General features: G+C 39.3%; 1 protein-coding gene across 3 annotated transcripts in view; it reads right to left on the reverse strand.

The window, feature by feature from the left end:
* Window positions 1-88: 88 nt before the first annotated feature.
* Window positions 89-25,358, reverse strand: part of cdk17 (cyclin-dependent kinase 17) — a 52,701-nt gene continuing 27,431 nt past the window's right edge. For 2 of the 3 annotated variants that reach the window (XM_007909058.2, XM_007909057.2), the window contains 16 exons: window positions 21,515-21,663; window positions 15,445-15,609; window positions 13,430-13,563; window positions 12,677-12,802; window positions 12,227-12,283; window positions 10,669-10,783; window positions 8,914-9,008; window positions 8,708-8,770; window positions 7,910-8,033; window positions 7,111-7,231; window positions 6,219-6,316; window positions 4,774-4,879; window positions 4,193-4,235; window positions 3,994-4,084; window positions 3,423-3,500; window positions 89-1,540 (listed from right to left, as the gene is read on the reverse strand). In XM_007909058.2, coding sequence (XP_007907249.1) covers window positions 1,503-1,540; window positions 3,423-3,500; window positions 3,994-4,084; window positions 4,193-4,235; window positions 4,774-4,879; window positions 6,219-6,316; window positions 7,111-7,231; window positions 7,910-8,033; window positions 8,708-8,770; window positions 8,914-9,008; window positions 10,669-10,783; window positions 12,227-12,283; window positions 12,677-12,802; window positions 13,430-13,563; window positions 15,445-15,609; window positions 21,515-21,641 — 1,581 coding nt within the window. In that variant the 5' untranslated portion in view covers window positions 21,642-21,663 and the 3' untranslated portion in view covers window positions 89-1,502. The remainder of the gene's footprint in view (window positions 1,541-3,422; window positions 3,501-3,993; window positions 4,085-4,192; window positions 4,236-4,773; window positions 4,880-6,218; window positions 6,317-7,110; window positions 7,232-7,909; window positions 8,034-8,707; window positions 8,771-8,913; window positions 9,009-10,668; window positions 10,784-12,226; window positions 12,284-12,676; window positions 12,803-13,429; window positions 13,564-15,444; window positions 15,610-21,514; window positions 21,664-25,358) is intronic. The other variant, XM_007909059.2, reaches the window with a different exon arrangement.

The raw sequence follows: 25,358 nt of genomic DNA on the forward strand, positions 1-25,358 counted from the left end.
CAACAGAGCTGTGTGGAGTAAGGAAACTTGATGAAAGCTCGACAAGGCAACAGTCCAGGAAAGAACTCCAAACAATGAAAACAAGAAATGCATTGTAATATTTATATTTTCAGAAAAAAATATAGAACTGTCAGTCAGAAATAGCACAGCAGTTTTTAGTTCAATCTACAAATTTCAGCTTGGAATCATTTTGATAAATGTTGAATGGTAGTGGTCCAATGTACAATGTTACCGATGAATCAGTTTCCTTTTTCTTCTCGCAAAGCTCCAATAAAATCCATTCATAGGCAACAACATATAAAACACTTTTGAACATGCCACCATCAATCACAGTTCACAAATAAAGTTAAAACATACAAAATACGCTTAACACTGTTAAATAACATCATACTACCCAATTTTTAAGAAAATGGTAGGACCCTGAATAAGTTTACAGTAAAAGTCAGAAAAAATTGGTCACCAATGATCATACACATTTGATAACTTGAGTTTACATCAAGTGACCCTAAAATCAGGTCCATTAAATCCATCATTTAGAAAGGCAAACACACTTACATACACACCAATACTGTTAACCAAAGCCTCCTGATGATACTCCGGGAGACACACAAGATCTGTAGTGAAATCAATATATCAGTCTAAGAAATGCATCAGTTACAAAATGGAACCCTTTGAATTCCCATCTGGTTGTACAGTGACATGGCAAAAGGAGGTGGAATGACTATGTAAACACTTTGCAACTACGAAATTACCAGATTTGCTGCTGGATTGCTTAATTGATTTTTTTTTGAAAAAAGAAAAAAATTAGCACGCCTGATGGCCGCACAGGATTTTACACAAACACAAGTTCTGCACTTTGAGCTTTGAGGGTTCAAGGGAGAGCTAACCACAGTCACATTTGAAGGAAAAGCAAGATTTCTACTTCTACCAGACATTCAAAAGCCAACAGCAGCTGAACAAATAAAGACGGAAAATCCTGCAAATGCTGTAAAATAGTTAATAGGGGAAACAGATGCATTCACATGCTACAAGCCACTCTCACATTTTCCACCAGGGCACTCACTGATGCTGTGGTACATATGGACAGTAGTCATTTAGCAGCAATGATTCCCAATAAATAAGCACTGTGTTTCCAGTCCTGCACAAAACTGCAGCTGGAATTACAACGACAACAGCTGTAACTCACTGGCTCTAGAACAGCAGAAGTGAACCATAAAACCGTTTTTTAAAATATATATATATATAAATATACATGCGTGTATATATATTTATATATATATCTATATAAAACGTCACACTGTGACCAGCGAATATAAAACAATCTCTAGGTTTGAAGAAGACTCCATTGCAAAGATGGCAGTAAAGAAGACGTTAGAGAAGTTCAAGTTGTCGTTCGAAACATAATGGAAAGTTTTTGCCTTCACCAAATCGGGATCTTGGGTAGCTGCAATGTAAAACAGCAAGCAGATGGAACTCAATTCTTTATTCTTTTGAAAGACAGCCTAGAACAACATGCTCTGTCTTCTGTTTTTCCCATGTGCTGGAAAATAAAATAAGAGGTGTCAAAGCACATTTCACACCACCAGCACCATCACAAAGTTAATATTCATTAGTGAGCTACCGTTGTATGACACAAGTATATACAATCATGTATATACCATATTGTTCTAAAGCTGTATTCCCTCTGGTACATGAATACTGCAGTGATTATGAGAATTGTAAATGTCAATTGACATTGCCGAGAGTCACGTGTGCATCGAAGGAGATATAAAATGGAAGAATTGTCTCCTCTTGGTTGAATGGTTCTGCTTCACTACTCACTTATATCAAAGTATTTAAAGGTGACATACAAACCAGGAGCTAGCTGTGTGGCAATTGTATTTGGATCTAGCTGGTCAGGTGGCAAAATGGTTGAGCTTTTGGAGGTAAGTGATTGGGCTCCAGTGCCAATTGGTACCTCTGTTCTTTTGGTGCAACTGTTTGACTGGAATCCAAACCTTGCTAATAATGGCGTGTGCCAATGCTGGGCCAGATAGTTGATTGTCTTGGCTGTGGTATATTCAAGCACAGAAGTTACTGACACAGATTTGTTTGTATTTCAGTTTCAGCCTCTCTGCCCCCACCATATGGACCTCCATCCCACAGTTCTTTTGCCTCGCTCCCTCCCTTGCCTCCTTCAAGGCCCACCTCAAGATCCTCCTCTTCGATCATGTCTTTGGCCACCCTCCTACTCCTACCATCCAGATCCTATCCCGCTTCTCTGGTCCAATTCCCTGACTGTCCAGCGCCTTGGGACATCCTCCCGACGAGAAAAGTGCTGTCTAAATGTCATTTGTTGTTGTTGTTAAGAAACAGTTTGATAGCAATGGATAGACAGAGATCAAATGGAGTGAAGAGCCTTCTTCATCTTAACTGTTTGTGATATTGCAAATGTATGCGACATGGTCAAGAAGTCTACAACTAGGAGTCACAAGCTTCATCTAGGCTTTAAAGTGGCACTTTAGATTTAACCACTTTGCTCCTAATATGTGACACTGTGTCCAGAGAGACAATGGAGAAGAAAACAGATGATTTTCAAGGTTTTGACAACATTGAAGACTGTGGGAAGATAAGAAATAAATGAATGATACTTTAAAAATAGAATCTACCAAAGACCTAAATGATCTTAAACATAGATGGTTTGTGACACAAGAACTGATTGTGAGCCGCTCAATGAAGCCATCTGCTCTAATTATATTCCCTTGCTTTTTCTCCATACCCTTCAATATACGTTTTCCATTAATGAGTTTTACGGTAAGCTTTATGGTATTAGAAGAACAAACTTGAATGAAAGAAATACTGAGGGTGAGCTGACAGAATGTATCTGCTTTTGCTGGAGTCAGTCTGAAGCACTTGTAAGAGAACGAGAGGCGAGAAAGAATGTACAGAATGGATTGATCCACAGAGACCTGATGGCAGTCTAAGGGTGAAGAGGAAAGAAAGTATGGGAGAATATTTGGATATGAAACTTAAAAAATAAATTCTGCTGTGCTCATTATAAGCTTACTGAAAAAAAATCAATATGCTTACTTTTTATAGAGATACAGCTTGATGGATAGAAGCAAAACATTTTCAAATCGTTTCAGAACTAGAATTTGTCTGTTTAAGCTGATACACTGCTGGACAGGACTTGGTAAAGCACCCCAGATTCCCATATACGGTAATACTGAAACACTCAACTAGAGTCCTTTGTGGAGGGGCTGATAGTGGTGGAGGGATGGGGTAGGGATGGAGAAGTGGTATTGAAAATAAATAAAGTAATGACGAGCTGACTCAGCTTGATTGCTGGTTACAGAATGATACTAGTAGAAAGAAGTCTAAGTCAGAGATGGGAGGGACTTTTATTCATGTGTAACTTTAGATACATGAACAGGGAGTTCTACCTGTATCTGGGTACGAGGAGTTTCTGTAGCCAGGATCCTTTTGTAACTGAATTTCATTTATAGAGAAAATTGAGGCACCTGATTCAAAAGGAAAGAAACAGAAACCAGTTAATAGTTAACAGCTGCTGTATTGGAATATAATAATAATTCTTGCATTTGATATAGCGCCTTATCACGTTGTCGAGACGTTTCCAAGTACTTCACAGAATATAATGTAAAGAATTGACTATATGGTTTGTGGGCAAAACGCAGCAGCCAATTGCGCACAGCAGTTCCCACAAACAGTTATGGATTGAGCGACCACATTATTATTATTTATTTATGCAGAAGGGATTATTACGCCTGGAAAAACGATCTGCCAATCGACTAACAACCGGGTTCCTGAATAATGCTAGGTAAGCAAAGGAGTGTGGAGTAAGGAAACTTGCCTAAGGTTTCGCCCTGCCCAAGATCCAACACAGGTTCTCTCGCTTGCGAGATGAGTGCTCTAACCACTAAGCTACAGGACTCCACAATCCAGAGCTTTTAAATAAATATGGCTTCTTATCAAACTGAGACTAAATTGATTTACCATCTGGTACAGTGTGTATCCTTGCTCCAAGGCTTTTGAAGTAGAAATGTTTCATGGCATCGTCTGCAGAAATTCTCTTCTTTGCCTGGTACTGAAAAAGGGCAAAACAAACCAGTGATTAAAAAACATAAAATGACTTTAGTCAGTGCTTCCTGAAACAGTAATCAGTATTTTGTTATATAATAAAATTTAAACTCACTTGTAAAAAGTTGGACAACAGATCAATTCCCTCCATGTCCAACCTATAAAAAAAGTAAAAGTCCATTTGAAGAAGCTACAATAATAATAACAATCCTTGCATTTGATATAGCGCCTTATCATGTCTTCGAGACGTCTCAAAACACTTCACAGAATATACTGTTGTGGACGAAACCGCCAGCCAATTGCGTAATATTTTCATCCATTTTAGTGCAATTATTTTCATCCATTTTAGTTGTTTATCTTCACACAGCCCTCCAGCAGCTAGAATTACGGGAAAGTGCTATGAAACTGAAGTGTATGGAATCCCATTTCATCCGCTCACCATGTACAATTTGACTCCAACAAAAACATTTACCATTCTGGAAGAAAATCAACTACAAATAAGACCTCTAATATCCTAACACGCTGCGAATGTTATCCCTTCCACTCTATGTTCAGTTATATAGATCCAGTTCTTTTGTAGGTTAATCAACATGAGACTAACTATTGCTGTTTTACATCAATGTAATTTATAAACCATTTATAATACCTATTCTACCAACATGTACTTAATACAGACCAAAGCTCAAATGACAATACCTTGGTGCATGATTGATCACAGGTTGGGGCTTGTAGTTAGGAAAGTTATAAGTCTTGAATTCATCATTTGAAATTATTCCCGGCCATGTCTCCTCTGTGGGTGTGCCTGTGGTAAATACAGTTCATCTGTGAGTGAGATTCAAATGCTTATTCTGAAAATAAAATCATGAACTAATAATTATAGAATCTGACTTTTACAGCACAGGAGACCATTTTTCCTTTTCAAGTACCTATCCTATTCTCTTTTGAAAGCTATTAGTGAATCTGCTTCCACCACCCTGTTAGGCAGTGCATTCCAGACCGCAACAACCCTCTGGGTAAAAAATTAGCTCAAAAAGGAAAAATAATGGATATTGGATTACATTAGCAAGCAGAGTAATAATCAAAATATATTACATTTTGTTGCCTTATAAAGTATTGTTCAGACCTGAGTTCCTTGTGAAATTCTTCTTACCTAATCAAAGTGAAGATATCAATGTACTTAAGATGTTACAAAAGCAAAAAACAAGATGTGTAAGTATTGCTTTGATTTTTTGAATAAAAGATTGCAAAATTATCTTTTCAAGATTAATCAGTATTTTTCAGCACAGAAGGACGTTTGACTAAATGTGATTAGGAAGTTTCAGACTTACAGGTTTGATGAACGAATATCTTAACCATTTCCTTTGGCTGAGGGTATTCAGGATTAAGCTCTAAGAAGGGGTCTGAAACCTGCTATACTTTTGGGCACAACATGATAATGGAAGCAAAGCCATTAATTTTCCTCGTCTTATACCTGCATTTATACAGAGCCCCTCACACAGAGTCCCAGAGAGCTTAACTGTGGCAGAGCATGACTCCGAGCCAGGGAGAGGGGGAGGTGACCGTAGGCATGGTCAAAGAGGAAGGTCTTCAGGCGAGACCTGAAGATGGGGAAGGAAGGGGCCAGGCAGAGGGGTCAGGTTTCTATGTTTATCACTCTATTTGCATTCTATTTCTTTTCAATTCTGAATCTCAATTCATGCAGTGCTATTGAATGCATCGAGTTTTGTTCCTTTTCTTACTCCTCAGAACCAGTGTGTCAGAAATAATGTAGGCAAAATGAGTTTATTAAACACATGGCAATATCCCACTGCCAGATTAGGGTTAGGAACAAACGGAGATAAATACATGGAACGTGGGTCAAGTCAAAACACCCCAAAAGAACTCCTTCATAAACTGATGTCACTGAATATTGAGGTTAACACACTGATTTGAAACTAGCTGAGGGAAGGAGGCAGAGAGTGGATTTTAGGAGAGCGATGTCAAAATGGTGAATTGTAATTAAGAAACCAAATTGATAATCCAAACCAATGATATACAAACATTGTTTAACTAAACTAATTCATATAATCATTATAATTCATCAGGTTTATTTTGCATGCTCGATATTCCATAAACATAAACCACGGAATTCAAAGACTTACCCAATAGCCTGAAAATTAAGTGCAATTCATCCTCTACAGTTGAGCCAGGAAAGAGGGGCCGCCCGGCTGCCATTTCATAGAAGATACATCCAACACCCCTGAAATGGGTAAAACCTAAACGTTATTCTTATTAAATTCAGAACAAATCTGCAGAAACACTACTTCAGTGAGCTACTAATAAACTTATGCAACAGGCTCCCTAGGGAGACAGATGGTGGAAGCAGAATGTGTTTGTTTCGAGAACAAATTAGATAGATTTCTGTTAGAAAATAATATCTGGGGATACAGTGTATAGTTTGGGACACCATGTCAAGCGACGGCCAGGATGGTGGAAGGCAAACTAGATAGACCTTGGTTTTCTTTTGCCAGCAAATTTTTATGTTCTTAATTGTAATTAGCACTGTTTTGACTACAGTGAGTATTATTACTGTTGTCCTGATTTGGTCTCCTTGCTGTCTCTTGCTGTTCCTCTCTCTAATCGCCAACTAGGAGTTGTGAGGACAACTCCTTCTCCCCACAACACCTCACCCCCAATAAAAATCATAAATCATTTGTTATGAATTTGCCAGCAAATTCTTATGTTCTTAAGTTGTTCAAGGGAGATTTAGCATGTTTAGCATGTAAGGCTATATTTCCTATGCTGGATATAGAAATTATATATATATGTATATATTTATACACACACACACACCTCTCCAAAACTTTTAGTGAATTGCCAGTAGAATATTCCAAAGGAAAAAAAACTGATAAAAATGGTTAACTACTCACCATGAGAGGCAGTTATTTTTCAAAGATATAAAAAGAATCAATTAATTCAATCAAATTGAACTTAATTTAAATAACACAAATTGATATCTCCTTTAATAGACTAAAATAAACCAGTTGGACGTACCACATGTCAATCGGTGTGGAATATTCTGAAGAACCCAAGAGTACGTCAGGAGGTCTGTACCACAATGTTACAACTTCATTTGAGTACGTCTTTGTAGGGACTGACTTGGCTCTTGCCAAACCTGTAAAGAGCACCATCTTAAATACTTGACACAAGGAGTAATCGAATGTTAAAAATTAAAATATGCTCTAAAATAAAATTGTAATAAAGTGAAATAGGATACAGTTGCAACTTTCTAATTTATTCATCAAGGGATCGAAAAATGAAATTTAAATTGTAAACTAGAAACTTGACAACAATGGTAAACGGCGATGAAAATGTTCTTCCATTGCTCCGGGCTGCTCCGTGTCCCCAGCCCTGCCCGTCCCATCCCACCATTGGCAGTCAGGCTTTCAGCTTCTTTGTCCCTACCCTCTGAAACTTCTTTCCAGTCCCTTCCCTTTGCTCCCTCCTCCCCACTGCCTCCTTCAAGGCAAGTCTCAATACCCTCCTCTTCAACTAGGCCAACCTCCTACTCCCACCCTCCACCCTACCTGATCCCAACCCCCAACTCGGGTCCAAATCCCTGAGGGTCCAGCGCCTTGGGAAGTTCTCCCGATGTGTAAGATGCTGTGTAAATGTCATGAGCTGCTTGTTGTTAATTAAATTGTTGTTGATGAAAAAGGAAGAGTTAAAAACTACACGTAAAAAGTAATAGGCAAAATAATTAGATAATGGTAACTTATTATCCCAATAAATTAGTACATAATAGAACCTTCCCACTGTTACACCGCAAGCTTTATGGATTTATGCTGCATACCAAAATCAGCTAGCTTGAGTTCTCCTCTTTCATTGATCAGCAGATTCTGCGGTTTCAGATCTCGATGCAACACTTTCCGCCTGTGACAGTAGGCTAAGCCCCGTAAAATCTGGTATAAAAATATCTAAACAACAAAGCAAAACAAGTCAATTCATTAGGAAATAAAAACAGAAGTCGTTGGGAACGCTCAGCAGGTCAGGCAGCATCTACGGAGAGAGGAACGTGAGTTAAAGTTTCAGGTTGATGTCCTTTCGTCAGAAATGTTAACTCACTTTCCCCTCTCTCTAAACACTGCCTGACCTGCTGAGTGTTCCCAGCCACTTCTGTTTTTATTTCAGATTTGTATTACAGCATCTGCAGTATTTTGCCTTTTGTTAATTCAATAGGACCTGTTTAGCATGCGATTTTTCACAATGACAAGTTTGACATGCTATTGATGTTCCTCCCAAACTCCTGATCAGCCTCTGTCCCTCCTATTCTTACTACCTATGTAGGTTGTGAGATTTCCTATTGAACTTCATCTGCCAGTGATCAGCTTAGATACCTCCTCCTGACAAACCCTCTGTATAAAGTCTTAGAATCAGGGATATTTGGACACAAAAGATCACAGGCAATTTGCCATTTCATATAGTCCCATACACATCTTAGCTGCTTGAAAATATTATACTAATAAAATAGATAACTAGTATCCAGTCAGTTCTTACTTGCCTCTGACATAATTTCCATTTTTTTAATATTAAACATATTTCGTACCATCATTATTTGGACATCACTCATTTGTGATAACACCACTCTCACCTTCACATTGTGCATGCTCATTATGTTCCCACAATCATCCATATACTGTTTCAGGTCTTTGTCCTGTGGGTATATAACAGTTATAGTGAGAATCTAATTAAAAGACAAAACAGCTGATTAAATACCTTATTACGCCACACATTTTTTATGATGTTGATAGATTTATACAATCAAGACTAATTGTATTCAGAAATAAAAAACCTTACCAGGTATTCAAAGACTAGTGTCAATGACTTTTCTGTATGAATAATATCGTGTAAAGTGACTATGTTTGCGTGCTTCAGATCCTTCAGTAATGACACTATAGACACAAAAAGATCCAATCAATCAATGGGTTTTCATTAAAATGATTACATGAAGATAAATATTTCCTGTACTGTACAGTAAATAGAACTTTGATGCATTTAATCAGTTTCCTTCAGGTGGTCCTTAGCAGTACATCGGTTCAAAATAAATCTGCCTTCATATGTTCAAAATTATGAGCGGTTTTAATAGATTGCGTGTGGTCAGTAACCAGAGGGCACAGATTTAAGATAATTGCCAAAAGAACCAGAGGGGAGACCAGGAGAATTTTTTTTTAAACCCAGAGTTGTTACCCAGGGAGGAAGCGAGGCAAAAGTCTGGAATGTACGGCCTAAAAGGTTGGTGGAAGCAGATTCGATAATAGCTTTCAAAAGGGAATTGGATAGGTACTTAAAAATGAATAATTTGCAGGGCTGTGGGGTAAGAGCGGGGGATTGGAGTAGCTGGTGGCTCCTTCAAAGAGTCGGCACAGGCACAATGGGCTGAATGGCCTCCTTCTGTGCTGTAAGATTCTATTGTACGCAACCTTGGCGTCAGGTTTGACCCCCAATTATCCTTCATCCCCCACATCCGGTCCCTCACCAGCACCGCCTTCTACCACCTCCGACGTATTGCCCGTCTCCGCAAATACCTCTCCCCAAAAGCCGCTGAAACTCTGGTCCAGGCCTTTGTCACCTCTCGGCTGCACTACTCTAACGCCCTCCTCACCGGTCTCCCCTCCACTACCATCCATACAGCCCACATCATCCAGAACTCTGCCGCCCGCATTCTCACCCGCACCAAACCCCGCTCCCCGATCCCCCCAGTCCTGGCCCTCCCCCCACCCCCAAACTCCGCTCCCCGATCCCCCCAGTCCTGGCCCTCCCCCAGACCCCCAAACCCCGCTCCCCGATCCCCCCCAGTCCTGGCCCTCCCCCCCACCCCCAAACTCCGCTCCCCGATCCCCCCAGTCCTGGCCCTCCCCCCCACCCCCAAACCCCGCTCCCCGATCCCCCCAGTCCTGGCCCTCCCCCCACCCCCAAACCCCGATCCTCCCAGTCCTGGCCCTCCCCCCCACCCCCAAACCCCGCTCCCCCCAGTCCTGGCCCTCCCCCCACCCCCAAACCCCGATCCCCCCAGTCCTGGTCAGACTGCACTGACTCCTGTCCCAGAGAGGATCCATTTCAAGATCCTCACCTCGTATTCAAGTCCCTGCACTCCTCTGCACTCCCCGACCTCTCTGACCTCCTCTCTCCTCAGCACAGTACCCGTTGCCTTCGTTCCCCCGGGTCTGACCTCCTCCTCGTCCCCCGAGTCCTCCGCTCCCCCCTCGGTGGCTGTGCCTTCAGCCCCTGTGCCCCGAGGCTCTGGAACTGCCTTCCTCACTCCCTTCCCCTCGTCCCCTCTCTTCCTATTCTCAGGTCTCGGCTGAAGACCTTTTTTTTCGACCGCACCTTTGGTCACCTTCCTCCCCCATCTCCCTCCCTGGCCCCTCCCCCTCCCCCTGGCTTGGCCCCAGGATCTGTTACTATAAAGCGCTCCGAGACACCATCCGACCTGGAGGGCACTATATAAATCCAAGTTGTTGTTATATTAAGGTATGTGAAAATACCAAACATTTTGCTGGAGAAGAAAGGTACACAGTAAACTGTGCAATTGAAACAGTGGATCTATTTTACCTTCCCGTATCGCTGTGCAAGGTGCTCCCTCTTCATGTTCCAGCCTGATTTCTTTCAGTGCTACTAGATTATCTGTCAGTTTACTTCTTCCCTTAAATACTGTTGCATAGGTGCCCTGTGAACAATCCATACAAAACATGAATGCAAACGTAAAGGCAATATAAGAACAAATTACATTTACATTGCACCTTTCACATCAGGAGGACGTCCCAAAGCATTGAATAGTCAGGAATTTGGACACGAGCTGGGGATTGGGATCAGGAGGGGTGGAGGGCAAGGGGGCAAGGGTAGGAGGGTGGCCAAAGCACGATTATCTTCAGACGTGTCTTGAAGAAGGCAAGGGAGGAAACGAGGCAAAGGGCCTGTGGAATAGAGTTCCAGAGGATGGGGGCAGAGTTGTTGAAGGCTGAACAAGAAAGCCTAAGGCAGATTTAGAAAAACTAAAGTGTCAAGAAAACATGTGCTTGTAATGATTTACATCCTGAATTTCTCAGATGTCTTTCCAACCCCAAGTATATAAGATGTTAAATGGAATTGAGAAAGTAAACCCATAACAATATATTTGGTACATGTAATAATAATAATAATCCTTGCATTTGATATAGCGCTTTTCACGTCTTCTAGATGTCCCAAAGCACTTCACAGAATATACTGTAAAGTGAATTGACTGTATATTTGTGGGCGAACGCGGCAGCCAATTGCGTACAGTGTGTCCCACAAACAGTCATGGATTGAAAATGATCAATTTATTATTGTTTTGGAGGGATTATTATTAGGCTCTGTGTGGAGTAAGGAAACTTGCCCAAGGTTTGGCCCTGACCTGCCGGGGATTGAACTCAGGTCTCTCACTTGCAAAGCGAGTGCTCTAACCACTGAGCTACAGGACTCCACAGTAGGCAAAAGGACACCAATACAGAGTTGGGAAGGACAATTCTAGGACTGACAGAAGGTAATCAGCTTTCATATGTGAACAGTTGGTACAAGTTACCAGAAAGGGTGGAAGAGGCCACACTTTCACTGCAACTTTTCTGGTGAAGACTATACATAACACACCCAGGAGTATGTACTTAACATTCACAATACTTTAACTGAAAAAGCCTATGCTCAATATTCTAAGCAATACATGTCAAGTCCACCTGCAGAAATTTATTTAAAAAAATGAATGGTTGCATTTTTGTCTTTGTTCTGATGCAGGCTTACTTCATTGTGGGCAAATATCCCAGTAAAAATGGATAATACATCCCTCTGGGGATCCAAGTACCGGGTTCAAAATATAATTGCAATCAAGTACTTTGAACAATGCATCCTATGTGGAATTCTTTTTTTTAAAAAAAAGAGAAATCTGTACCTAATCAAATTAGCCTCCAAGGGGTAAGAGAGGCACAATGTTACCACCCATCTGGCAAATCAGCTAAAACAAAATGGAGTTCAGTTTTCTTCAGGCAATTTCTGAGTTCACAACACTGGGCATAAGATTCTGTCAATTATTTTGATTATGTCCCGTTTACCTTAACAACTTCAGAAACTAAACCTGCTGAAAGGCATTAGTGTAACTCACCTCCCCCAGTTTGTCCAATTTAACATACGTTTCTAGTTTTCCAAATCCAATCTCCGACTAGACAAAAAAAATCCAAAAAGACAATATATCCAAAAAGATTAATATTTATGCAATCGATATACAATACAAAATTACATTTGTATAGCACCTTTCATGTCGTGAGGATGTAGTGAATTTTCTTATGTATCTAAAGCCATGTATATGCCATTTAAAGTCACTTTTGTTTTCAATAAATGGAAAACAAGTTTGAAACATTCAATTCTGTTTATCCTCCTTAATTTTAATAACAATAATCCTGGCATTTGATATAATGCCTTATCATGTCTTTCAGACATCTCAAAGTGTTTCACAGAATACACTAAAGTTTGGAGGATAGGGAACAATGAACAAAATGTACAACATTTGATGATACAACCAAAACAAACTAATTAGCAAACAACAAAGGTTTACCAGGGAAGCTCTGCGAGATCTTCTGCTCATTGGCTGGTCGAAGGGTGGGCTGCTCAATTGCAGTTTCTCCAAGTAGCCATCAGGTAATCGAATGTCTGCAGGCAATGACAGGCGCTTGTTGACATCCTGATAAATAAAACACAAGTAATAAACTGTGCCATCCTTTCAAACATTACCCATTTTCACGATGCTCTTCACTGCACAACACAGTAGGAAAACATCTTGAACAGAAATAACTTTTGTGCATTATTGTGGATAAATCTTCTAATGCTGCATAGACTCTGCCTGCTGCGGAATGAAAATCACAAGCCAAGTGGAAATGCTGACAGTGGCTGATATCTTTTATATACGGAGAATCATAAAACACAAAAAGCACTGGAAATAGAATTCAAACATGTTGAAGAGGCAAGATGCACGTTGGATGGTTTTAATTTGAGTTTACAGTACTGCTGTTCTTTCTCCTCTCCCCCACCCAGCATTAAGTTATACTGACCACATGACCGTTTTTTATTTTTTTTTTTTTAGGCTTACTAGGAGTCCCACAGAACATGTAATATGATGATATGGCGACCCAAAGGACTATGTCCCAAAACCGTAATAAATGACTTTATTTTTTTTTTTTTGGATTATTATTAGAAGAGTTTTAGCTCCAAGGTGGAAAGTTAGCACCAATAAAGTCCTCCTCCTTGATTGGAAACTTGTAAGAGATTGAAACCATATTCACACATGATGACTTGTCAACCAGAACCTCACCTCCATGGAGATCCTTCTGTGCAGGTGGTTTCTCATACGGACATGAGTAGGTGACTGTACTTCATCAGAAGATGTCCCAGAGGCTTGATCACTTTCCCCATCTGAGCCAATTTTCAAATTTTCATGCACTATATCTGAACAGGAAAGGTACAAAGTAAAATTAGCTCCATTTTCTTGGCCCTCAGATGCATTTGCTTTGGATTTGATTTTAGGATGCATTCTTATCCCCATTCTGAATCAATGGGAGAGTTTACCTCGGACTTCATCTAGGACAAATCACACCCAAAGCTAATTTAACTAACTATTACTACACATTTCGGAGGCAAAATGAAAATCTCCTTGAGGTCTAAATGATTTCACTGCATCAGTACTTTAAGATGTTATTAGAAATAGCAGTACAATTGCTTGGACTAAAAGTCAATAATCAATATCAATTTAATAATTTGCTTCAAATATTTCCAGACATAATATCAGTTAATAAAGGATGACACAGTAATAACAAGCTACAATACCTCCCTCTGTCTCAGAACGTTTGCAAACTGCAAATTTTGTTTTGGCAGATTATTATTGCCTTTCTTCCAAAAAACAAACAACATGTGCTGTTTTACTAACATATTATGGTTAATGTTAAGATATACATGCAATAAGATATGAAATAACTTTAAAATTATGCATCTTGGAGTAACCACAGTCCTAAACTAATACAGCAAAATATTACCAAAAAACAGTAAAACAAAACATTTACCACTCATGCTAAATCTGCATACAACCACAAGGTTTGTCAAAAATAAATTACTTACCTGTAGATCGTCAGCATTCTTCAAATCAAAGCCATCCTTCACATATTACAGGATTAAATTTGGCAAATGATCTGAACTACTGGAGATTATTCCCTGGAAGACTATTTTGGCTCTTAACATCCAATCTAGTAAGCACACATTTCCCATACGATGAATACACAACAGGCCTCTCTATAGGTATTCATTCTGTACATTTGCCCATGAACTCGCAACAGTTAAACTAGTGTGAATGCCAGTTTGGGAGACAATCGTAGACATTAGAACAGAAGTTTAATTTCATAAGGACCCAATACAGTATTGTGTCTACAACTTTTCTCTACCAAACTATGAACTGAAGAGAGCTCTGCCTATATACATTGTATAGATAACGCAGGAATCTGGGAGCTAGGTGAGAGGAAGGAAAGTCTTCTGAGGACTGAAATTTCATGGTGGGTTTGAAGTTGGATTTCCACATTGTAGAGCTTTCTTGTAAACTACAACGTTTCACCCCTTGATAATAATAATCCTTGCATTTGATATAGAGCTTTTTGAATCTTCTCGACGTCCCAAAGCGCTTCACAGAATATACTGTAAAGTGAATTGACTGTATATTTGTGGGCGAACGCAGCAGCCAATTGCGCACAGCAATGTCCCGCAGACATTCGTGGATTGAAAATGACCAATTTATTATTTTTTTGGAGGGATTATTGATGTTCTAGTCAAAGGGAAACGGTCCTTTTGGGTAGATTTCCCAATGTTTTAGCCCTAATGCAGCCATCAATCCTGTGTTATGTGGAGGATGTCAAGAATTAAATAGCAACATTGTTAACTGTAACTATATTCAGTAAGTGTTTTCAGAGAAGAGTTAGAGCACACACAATATTACTGAGGAGGCTTTATACCAGTGATGACCAACCTGTGGCCCTTGGACCGTCAAGAAGTGGCCATAAATGTTGGGGTGAAGGTTAGCTACCATTGCTTTACACTGTTAATGCATTAAAATGTTTCTAACATGTTCACTTTCCATCACTTACCTGAAACATTGGATATTAGACTGATTAGATAATAAAAACAAGACATGCAAAAAAACCTCTTGATAAGAATGCAAACATTTTTAAATGCGAAAGAGGGTAGTAAGTTAGGACATCAAACGTCATCGCCAAAAGAGCATCAAGCGACTCACTCCAACAGAACAAGACAGACAAGCTCTTGGTAAAGAATTGTTCTGGTATTCACCTAGTCTACTCCCATTCCTAGGCATGGCAATGAAGGAGGTGAGACTCCCACCAATCACACTGTGGGGTCTCCGCAGTGGGGGCTTTTTGAAAGAGCCTGCATACTGGTGGAGAAAGGAGTGCATACTGTGCGATGTTGGAGGCCTGCCGTTCTTCACAATGGGCTCTGTGATTTGTAAAAGCCAACGGTTTGTTCCAACGAGGCAGTCCGTAAAGCAGAAATAGATCAGAAGGAGAGGTAGAGTGGATAGATGGATGGTTGGTTGGAAGAGAGAAAGAAAAAAAAAACAACATAAAATACTGTTTGGTTTCTGACAGGTAATGCGTTTCAGGATAACATTAGCATATTCAATACTTCAATGGAGAAGTTCTACTTCACCGCAAAACATAGACCATGAGTATATCAATCTACAACTCTTGCATTTACAGTAAGGAAACACGTTGCCTTAAAGGACTGCGCAAATGTCATAAGTGATCAGTACATGAAACAGAGGGAATTACAGGCATCAGTTGATTTTAATCATCAAAGTTCTATACTATCTTGTTTACAATATACAGTAAAACTCACACAAGTCATATCAGTCAGGACCATAACACTTAAGTTACGCAAAGTCAGAGTTGCAGTCAAACTGTATACATCGTATAATATCTGATTTAATCAATAATCTACACTGTGGATGTGTAATTCAATGCAGCTGGTAAGTGCACATGCGATGACAGGTCAAGACTGAGTTTCCCGCGATTTAATGCATCTTGACCAGTCGCTGCATGTGAACATACCTGCAAGCGTTGGAATCGCAATGAATCGCGGGAAATTAAGTTCTTCTGCACATGCATTGAAGGATCAAGACTACATTTCCTGCGAATCAATACAGCCAGTAAAGTGCAGTAGTAATGGAGGGTAGGGGAGCCACGTTACGAGTTAGGGAATGCTTAATATGAACAGTGATAGGAAACTGAATGGGACTCATATATGACTTAGGCGATTATACCATTTATGAAGATAAGACTTGTGCAAGTTTCACTATATTATGAAGTGATATTGCAAACAGTTGCAGTTTTAATCCAAATGTTAATAATAATAATAATCCTTGCATTTGATATAGCACTTTAATAATAATAATAATCCTTGCATTTGATATAGCGCTTTTCACATCTTCTAGACATCTCAAAGCACTTCACAAAATATACTGTAAAGTGAATTGACTATATATTTGTGGGCGAAACACGGCAGCCAATTGTGCACAGCAGTGTCCCACAGTCGTAGATTGAGTGACCAATTTATTATTTTTTTTCTTGAGGGATTATTATCAGTGGAGAAAGGAAACTTGCTCAAGGTTTCGCCCTGCTGGGAATCAAACCCAAGTCTTTTGCTTGTGAGGCGAGTACTTTAACCACTGAGCTATAGGGCTCCACATGTTAAACAGTATTCAATTTTTCTAAAATATTTAAATTGGTTACTGGTAGTTGTTGAGAAAAGGACAGTTCTAGATCAACATTTCTTCTTATATTTGTCCTAATGCTGCCACTCTACTACACAGAACATACATGACGACAAGATGCACTGTAAAGTGGATTGAGTGTACATTTTGTGGGTGAAACCCAGCAGCCAACTGCACACAGCAGTGTCCTATAAACAGTTGTGGACCAAGCGACCAAATTATTATTACTATTTATTTATTTAATTTTGAAGTGATTATTACCCCCAGAAAAGTGATCCGAGGGTAACAATCCATCAATCGACTAACAACCGCCAAACTACTTAGTGCTAGGCAAACAGAGGGGTGTGGAATAAGGAAACTTACCTAACATTTCGCCCCACCCGGGAATCAAACCCAGGTCCTCTCGCTTGCGAGGCGAGTGCTCCAACCACTAAGCTACAGGACTCCATAATAGGGTCTAGGTTCTTTTACCATATTCCTTGTATCAAGTTTTCAGGCCTGAATCTACTATATAGTTTCTTTTTGATTGGGGCTAAATCCTTTTTTTTCATAATTACAATGACAGAAACTTAAGACTTGAAATCACAATTTTGAAAGTCTAAAAGACATCAGTGTGACTTTGGATAAAAATGAAAGCTTTTCTGCAGCTAGCACTACACTTGAAGATAGAACCTAGCGTAAAGGGTAGAAATACTGTGCAAAGCAGAAAATTTGGAGGAATTTATTTCTCCCCTATGGCAAGCACAGTGTGTCATTGCAATAGATCCTAACAGTAGGAACAAAAGATCTAAAGACACTTCAAGGGAGGATTTTAAATGTCAAAATAAGAGAATGTTCTGAGTTCTGAGTGTACAGACGCTTAAGGGATACCATTTGGGATATTTAGCTTAACAAGAAATGGAATATGTGAAAAAAAGCAACTTTACAAGATCAATACTTCAGAATATTAAGATGAGCCATTTAGTTTTATTTCCCCTTCCCCCATTCCTTATTTAATTTATTCTTTTTTCCCTTCTTATGTTCCTTTATATTGTTCCTAGATCCATACTAAAAACATTTTGTTAACGCTCAATTAAGAGGTGTAGAATAGCAATTTAAGCCAATGTTCCCTCAAAAAGAAACACTTTGCTTTTATTTTCTTTCCTCATATAGAAGAGAAGAGGTGTATTTTGAATTCCAGCATTAATTCAAGCTTGACTACCCTTCTCTAATTTCATTTTATTTTAACTTGTGGGAAACTGTTGTGGGTAATTGGCTGCTGCATTTTATCCACAAAATATACAGTCAAAGCATTTCACAACATATTCTGCGAAGCGCTCAGAGACACAACCCTGCGTGGAGGGCGCTATACAAGTGCAAATTGTTGTCTCGACAATGTGAAAAGGCGCTATATCAAATGCAAGGATTATTATCAATATTATTATAATATATCTGGAGTTTCAGTATTGACTGTGAGTGATGATGTGGTAGTGATTAACAATCTGGTGAAAATCGGATGAAGGTACACAGCTCAATTTGAATTCTTGACACTAATTCAAGGAGTAATTTGAAGTCCATCTGATCCACATCTTTGAGTCTATATAGATTCTATATTCCATACAGACGATGCGTTCAGTTTTGATGAGTATTCAAAAGAGCTGCTGGGTTCAGTGGGAGATTGAAAGTGCTGTGGTTAACGTAGAATACATAGTGACATTTAAGAGTTAACCAGATAGAAATTTTAAAAGGAACATTTGCAGGGGTATAGCGGGAAAATACATGGGACTGAATGGACTGTTCTTTCAAAGTGCTAGTCTCGACACAATAGGCCAAATGGCCTACTTCTGGACTGTACATTTCTATGGTTGGATTGCAATGTTTTGTTGTAAGTGACAAAAATCCTTTCTGGGTCTGCATATTCAACAGGAATCCCAAGCTTTGGGCTTAGCCGCACAATGGACCAAAATGGAGAAAATAAAGTATTCAGCATTCTAGTTTTGAAGAGAAAGCTGCAATAGTCACACTTACACATCTGATATTTGTAATAACCATGCAAGTCAAATAATCCTAGTGTCAAGGACAGGAAAATGGAGTAAGGCAGAATTATAATAATACTTACTTTTGATACATCAGACAAAGATATGTTATCATATCGTCAAATTATCTCAAAGTGCTTCACAGGATTTTACTGTAAAGTGTACAATATATAGCCAGATAATAATAATCCTTACATTTGTTATAGCGCCTTATCATTTCTTTGAGATGTCTCAAAGCACTTCACAGAATATACTGTAAAGTGAATTGACTGTGCATTTTGTGGGCGAAACGCGGCAGCCAATTGCACACAACAGTGTCCCACAAACAGTCGTGGATTGAGTGACCAAATTATTATTCCTGGAAAAGCAATCCACCAATCGACTAACAATCTGGTTCCTATTTACTGCTCAGTAAACAGAGGTGTGTGGAGTAAGGAAACTTGCCTAACGTTTCTCCCTGCCCGGGAATCAAACCCAGGTCCACTCGTTTGTGAGGCGAGTGCTCTAACCACTACCCTACAGCACTCCACGACAGTTGACAGATTAGTTTCATTCTATCAGCTCAAGATGGTTACAAACTAGCACCCAACCTGAAAAGCATTGTGCCATCCAATTTCAGTTTAAACTCCTCCACATTCAAGTTTTTCCTATTAAATTGTAACTCTCTTTCTAATAAGTATTTACTGAGTGATCTACGACAAAGAGATCCTCTTTTGATCCATGTGACGGGTGTCCTGCGGGTATCTGAATCTGACCTTTATATAACATGAAATATAGTTGATATTATTCTAGTGATCCAACAAATGCAGAACACTAGATTACTGCAATTAACTTGCTAACACATTGAGTTATGTTAAATTGCCCCCTCATTTCATGCCATCTGCTATAGTTGCAAAGCCCATAATTAGAGCAGCGTTACTTGTCTAATGTAATAGCTACCATGGGTCCCAGCTTCAGACTAGGCTTTGAGCCTATTCATTTAGCCAGCAATTCAAATGGAATGATGATATAATTAACCCTTAAAACATTTGTTTCCTAACCAGATGGATTCTTGATTATTTAGCAGGTTAAATGTCAAAGTAAATTGTGAGGAAGTGGATGTATTGAATAGCACTGTGCTTTCAATCCACCATCACATTCAACAACAATAAAGAAAATTGAAGGCTTCTTTCTGGCAAGAGGTTTCAAATGAAATGTATTCGATTATACAATAATTCACAGCAAATTCTGGTCTTAAAAACTAATTGAAAAGTAAGTTATCAAGCTCTGTGTCAGGTGAATATGATAAGAGGGAAATAGCATTCAAGAAGATCTAGACCAATTAAACAGCACTTAAATGCAAGGTAATGTATATAAGAATTAACAGATGTATAAAATGAAAAGGGTGCCAATTAGCATAAGAAGATGAGGAAAAGGCTTTGGTTACAATCATTGATTATTTCCTGAATGTCTCTAGACAATGCAAATATACTATCCTCAAAGCTAATCAAATACTAGAAATCAAGAGTGATATTGGTTAGTCTCTAACAGTTGATAGAACAGGAATGCCTCAGAATAAAAGATTTGCATAATCAATGTATTTAAGAGGAAATGTGATCTATACATGAGGGAGAAAGGAATATGAGGCATAGGTGGGTAATTGGAGTTAAGGTACAGATCAGCCATGATCTAATAAAATGGCGCAACAGGCTTGAGGGGTTGAATGGCCTACTCCTATTCCTATGTACCTATGAATAGAGGGGTATAGGAGAGGGGATTAGTAGGGGTGGAGGCTCAAGTGGAGTACAACAGAACAGTAGACAACAGACCATTCATTCTGTTCAGGAGAAACCACAAAACCTAACCACTACATTTCTCTCATCCCACATTCTGTTTTTGAACTTTGGTGCCTTTCTGTATTGCGGTCCTTGGCCCTACACCTAGGTTTATTTACAAAAAGTTCTACAAAACATATCATTCCCTTCTTAATTAAAATAATGCAAGTAATATGGGAGGTGGGGGCGGGGGGGAATGAGAGATGCCATTTGGGGAATCTTAGTTTCCTTTGAGATAGATTCGGAGTCCCGGAGAGTAATGTTTACCTAGCAGTAAGGAGGAACCCAGTTGTTAGTCAATCGGCAGATTGCTAATTCCTCCCACCCCAAACAATGTGGTCACTCAATTCACGATTGGTTGTGGGACACTGATGAGTGCAATTGACTGCCATATTTTGCTCATGTCCACCCACTTTACGGTATATTCTGTGAAGCGCTTTGATACGCCTCAACGATGTGATAAGGCGCTATATCAAATACAAGGCTCATCATTATTATTAAATCTATTTAAGAGAGTTTGACACTCCCCTAGTCAACATCCAGATAAAATCAATCAGACACATGCTCAGACTTGGCAGAATCCCAAACCGCAGTTTGCTCACAACACAACAGACATTATAAACATGTGTGCACCCATTAATCTATGTGAGTACAAGAGAGTAATTTAAAAAAAAATCAAACTCTAAATGGAATTACATGAGCATACAATGCAGAAATCATTGCGGTCTACAGAATCTTACAGCAGTCAGCGTGAAACAGATTGTATTTTCTTTGAGTTAAAATAAACAATAATAACTTACCATTATCTTTGCTGCTGTTCTCTTCAATAGTCATTTGCTCTGCAAGCTCAGACAGAGACTCATCGATTGTTTGACTGCCACGCAAGGTTAGAGAGAGACGTCGCTTAAACTTTTTCATTTTTTCCATTTAAGGTCCCACTGTGAGAAGCCTGAAATGAATCAGGTTAATTGCATGGTTATCAGGAGACTCGTTTGATTAGATCAATATCACAAAATAAAGGAGGAGTGATTCAACTATACAAGGAAAATGTGCTTTAATTTTCCCCATTATGTACTAAACATACTAATTCAAAACATACTAACTGTATTGTGAGAATGGTCGCTTTTAATAATAATAATAATAATAATCCTTGCATTTGATATAGCGCTTTTCACGTCAGGAGGACGTCCCAAAGCGCTTCACAGAAGACACTGTAAAGTGAATTGACTGCATATTTGTGGGCGAACGCGGCAGCCAATTGCGCACAGCAATGTCCCACAAACAGTCATAGATTGAAAATGACCAATTTATTATTGTTTTTGGTTTTGGAGGGATTATTATTAGGTGTGTGGAGTAAGGAAACTTGCCCAAGGTTTCGCCCTAAGTACAGATAAGCTGCGTTTTGCCCACAAAATATACAGTCAATTCACTTTACAGTACATTCTATGAAGCACTTTGAGATGTCTAGAAGACGCAATAAGGCGCTATATCAAATTATTGTTATTAAATAAGATGCGACACAAGTTAAAATGATGAGCATTGTGATAGCAGATTTTTCCTAATGTTAGCTCTTCAAAAGTCTATTTCACAATCTCATATAAACAAAATATTCACAATCTTGTTTAATGCACAATCTTTAGAACTTAGTTCCACAACCTGGTATCAATCATATACATTTTATGAATTTATATAAAAATTTGTTAACTCAAGTAATCAATCTCATTATCTCGCCCAAATACTTTTCTGAAGATGGTTAACATATTTTGGTTGCTCCATTGCGCAATATTACACAGAATATATATTTCCTGAACTAGACAGCTCAAATAGTACACTATACCATAAATCTGGAAGTGTCAGGAGGTTAAGAATATGGTTTACTTTGGTTCCAGAACTGCTGCAGATTGAAAATATACCACATTTTTGAGGTCACAATGAAGTGTTGACATCACCAATGCTTTTGATACTCAATCCTTCAACATTTTCAGATGTATTATAATAATAATCCCTGCATTTGATATAATATATACGTCTTCTAGATGTCTCAATACGCTTCACAGAATAGATTGTAAAGTGAATTGACTGTATATTTGTGGGCGAAATTGCTATATAATTGATATAGCACCTTATCACGTTGCTGAGACGTCTCAAAGAGTTTGTTCTATTGTTTTAGTTTTAATTACATGTTTCACCCACAAATATACAGTGACTTCACTTGGGACGTCCTCCCGACGTGAAAATCCCTATACAAATGTAATTTATCGTTGTTTACAATATATCCTCAGAAGGTGACATCTTGAAGGCATTTTACCAAATGCAAGGATTCTTCTTATTATTAAGGTGTAATAGCTCACAGGTTTGGGATTATGAAGGGCAAGTTGAGGACAGACTCCAGGAAGTATTTCTTTACCCAGAGCTAGAACAGCTGGAATGAGTTACCAGAAAGGGTGGTTCAGGGTGGAACAGAAGCATAGTCTTAATTGGCGCCAAGTGGACTGTGCCTACAATGGGACACACTCATGACAGTACAGGTATTCAAACTTACTTTGAAGGATTTAAGTCTTCAAACTGTCCACAGCTAGTCATTTGAACAGTGCTATGGCGTCAGATGGGACTGGTATGATTACAGAATCCTGTGATTTTGTAGTCTTGTGACTGAAGTTAGATGTTGGGTGGGTGCCAGACTAATAGAATATGTTTAAGCTGCCTTCTAAATCAATATATTATTTACTTCAACTGGTGCTCGCTTTTTGGGGGAGCTCCTGAAAATGTCTCCATTTGAAATTCAATTTTCTATTTGGTCCCAGAGTTAATAGTGCATTTTGCACCATCCCCTCCACCCAAAAAACAGAACTTAAGCTTTTTAAATTGAATCAAGAGAGAGAGAGTGCCTTGAAGGAGGCAAGTGGGGGGGCATGGGGGAGTGGGGTGGTGAGTGGAGCGGGGGGAAAGCCAAAAGGACTGTGGGATGCAGTTCCCTTCAGAAGTCGTTCTAGGAAAGGTTTTGCATCAAGTTATAGGATTATGTTTCGCCCACAAAATATACAGTCAATCCACTTTGCAGTATATACCCCGAAGTGCCTTGAAACGTGTCAACGACTTAATAAGACACTGTATCAAATGCAAGGATTAATATTTGTCATTCCGAAACATGCTACAGTACCAGTATCCATTACTCTATAGAAGTTTCACCAATGATTCAGATATTTGTTCTCAAAAAAAGCCCTACTGAATGTAATAACATAACTGCCAACGAGCTAAGTATCGTACAAATGCTTACATAAAGTAACAATTAGCAACAGGAAACACCTTGGTAAACATTGTTTTGAATCAAAAGCTATGACGCAAGCAACTCCCACATCAGCATTCAACCAAAAACTATTAATCCGCCCCAGACAGTAATGAACTGTGTGAACTTACAAAATGCTACTTTCCTTTTTAGTAAATGTCACACATTTTCAAGTTTTTTTTTCTCCAATATCATCAGTCGTTGAATCTTTGGTTTTGCAGCTGTGGAGGTGGTAGTGGTGGTGGGAGCGCAGAGAGACAAAGACTGTCTCCCAATCGAGTGGAGAGTGAAGGGGACCCTTCATCGCACGTGCATTCAAGCTCAGGGCTCAGTGCTCCATGGCAGACAATCGCGGGAACTAGCCGACCCATCATGCATTCCAGCTGCAATGCGTAAGGGCCGCACGTGCAGTACAGAACAGTGAACAAGTATGGAACATGAGGTTTTGACCAGCCATCAGGGCATCAGGCAATACACATAAACACAAATTAGTCACAACAATAACAAATTACACGGATATTGCACATTTCACATCCAGCGTTCTAAGGCGCTGGACAGTCAGGGATTTGGACTCGAGTGGAGGTATGGGATCAGGAAGAGTAGGGGTAGGAGGGTGACCGAAGGTGCGGTCGAAGGAGGGTCTGGAGACATACCTTGAAGGCGGCAACGGAGGGGAGCAAAGCAAAGGGACTGTGGGATGGAGTTCCAAAGGACCTAACAGAAGATTCAGAAAAGGGATCCACCAATCGACTAACAACCTAATTCCAACTTACTGCTAGGTAAACAGGAGTGTGGAGTAAGGAAACTTGCCCAACGTTTTGCCCTGCCCAGGAATTAAATCCAGGTCCTTTCGCTTGTGAGCGCTCTAACCACTAAGCTATGAAATAGCATCCCTTCGCATTGAAAATTCCTTTTGAAAGATTGAAATAGTCTCAAACCCAAATGCTGTGTGCTGTCTTCCTAACAGTACAGTATCCGGATGGCTATTAAGGTTGCACCAGTGCATTGCTAGAATGGTAGAGCTTTTAGGTATAATTGATTTGGTTTGAATCAGATTTATGATCAGGAGCAAGAATTTTGAACACTATTATGACATTTAGATGGTTTCGTTGAGGACACCAAAGTGAAGTGAATTGTAGTGATACAGTTGCATGTGTCAATAACAGATGGTGGTGGCAGCTTCCCCAGCAATAATTAAATGCTTCTGAAAATCTCTGTTGCTGAAGTACAGAGGAAATAGAACTTAAGCATAGACAAATCAGCTGAGAAACATTGATTCGGAAATATTCTGCGTTTAATGTGATTTCGTCCAGCAGCTTTTATATATTGAAAATTATCATCATAGTGGAAAAACTTCA

This window comes from Callorhinchus milii, unplaced genomic scaffold (assembly GCF_018977255.1).
Source record: "Callorhinchus milii isolate IMCB2004 unplaced genomic scaffold, IMCB_Cmil_1.0 Scaffold67, whole genome shotgun sequence".
Taxonomy (NCBI): Eukaryota; Metazoa; Chordata; class Chondrichthyes; order Chimaeriformes; family Callorhinchidae; genus Callorhinchus; species Callorhinchus milii.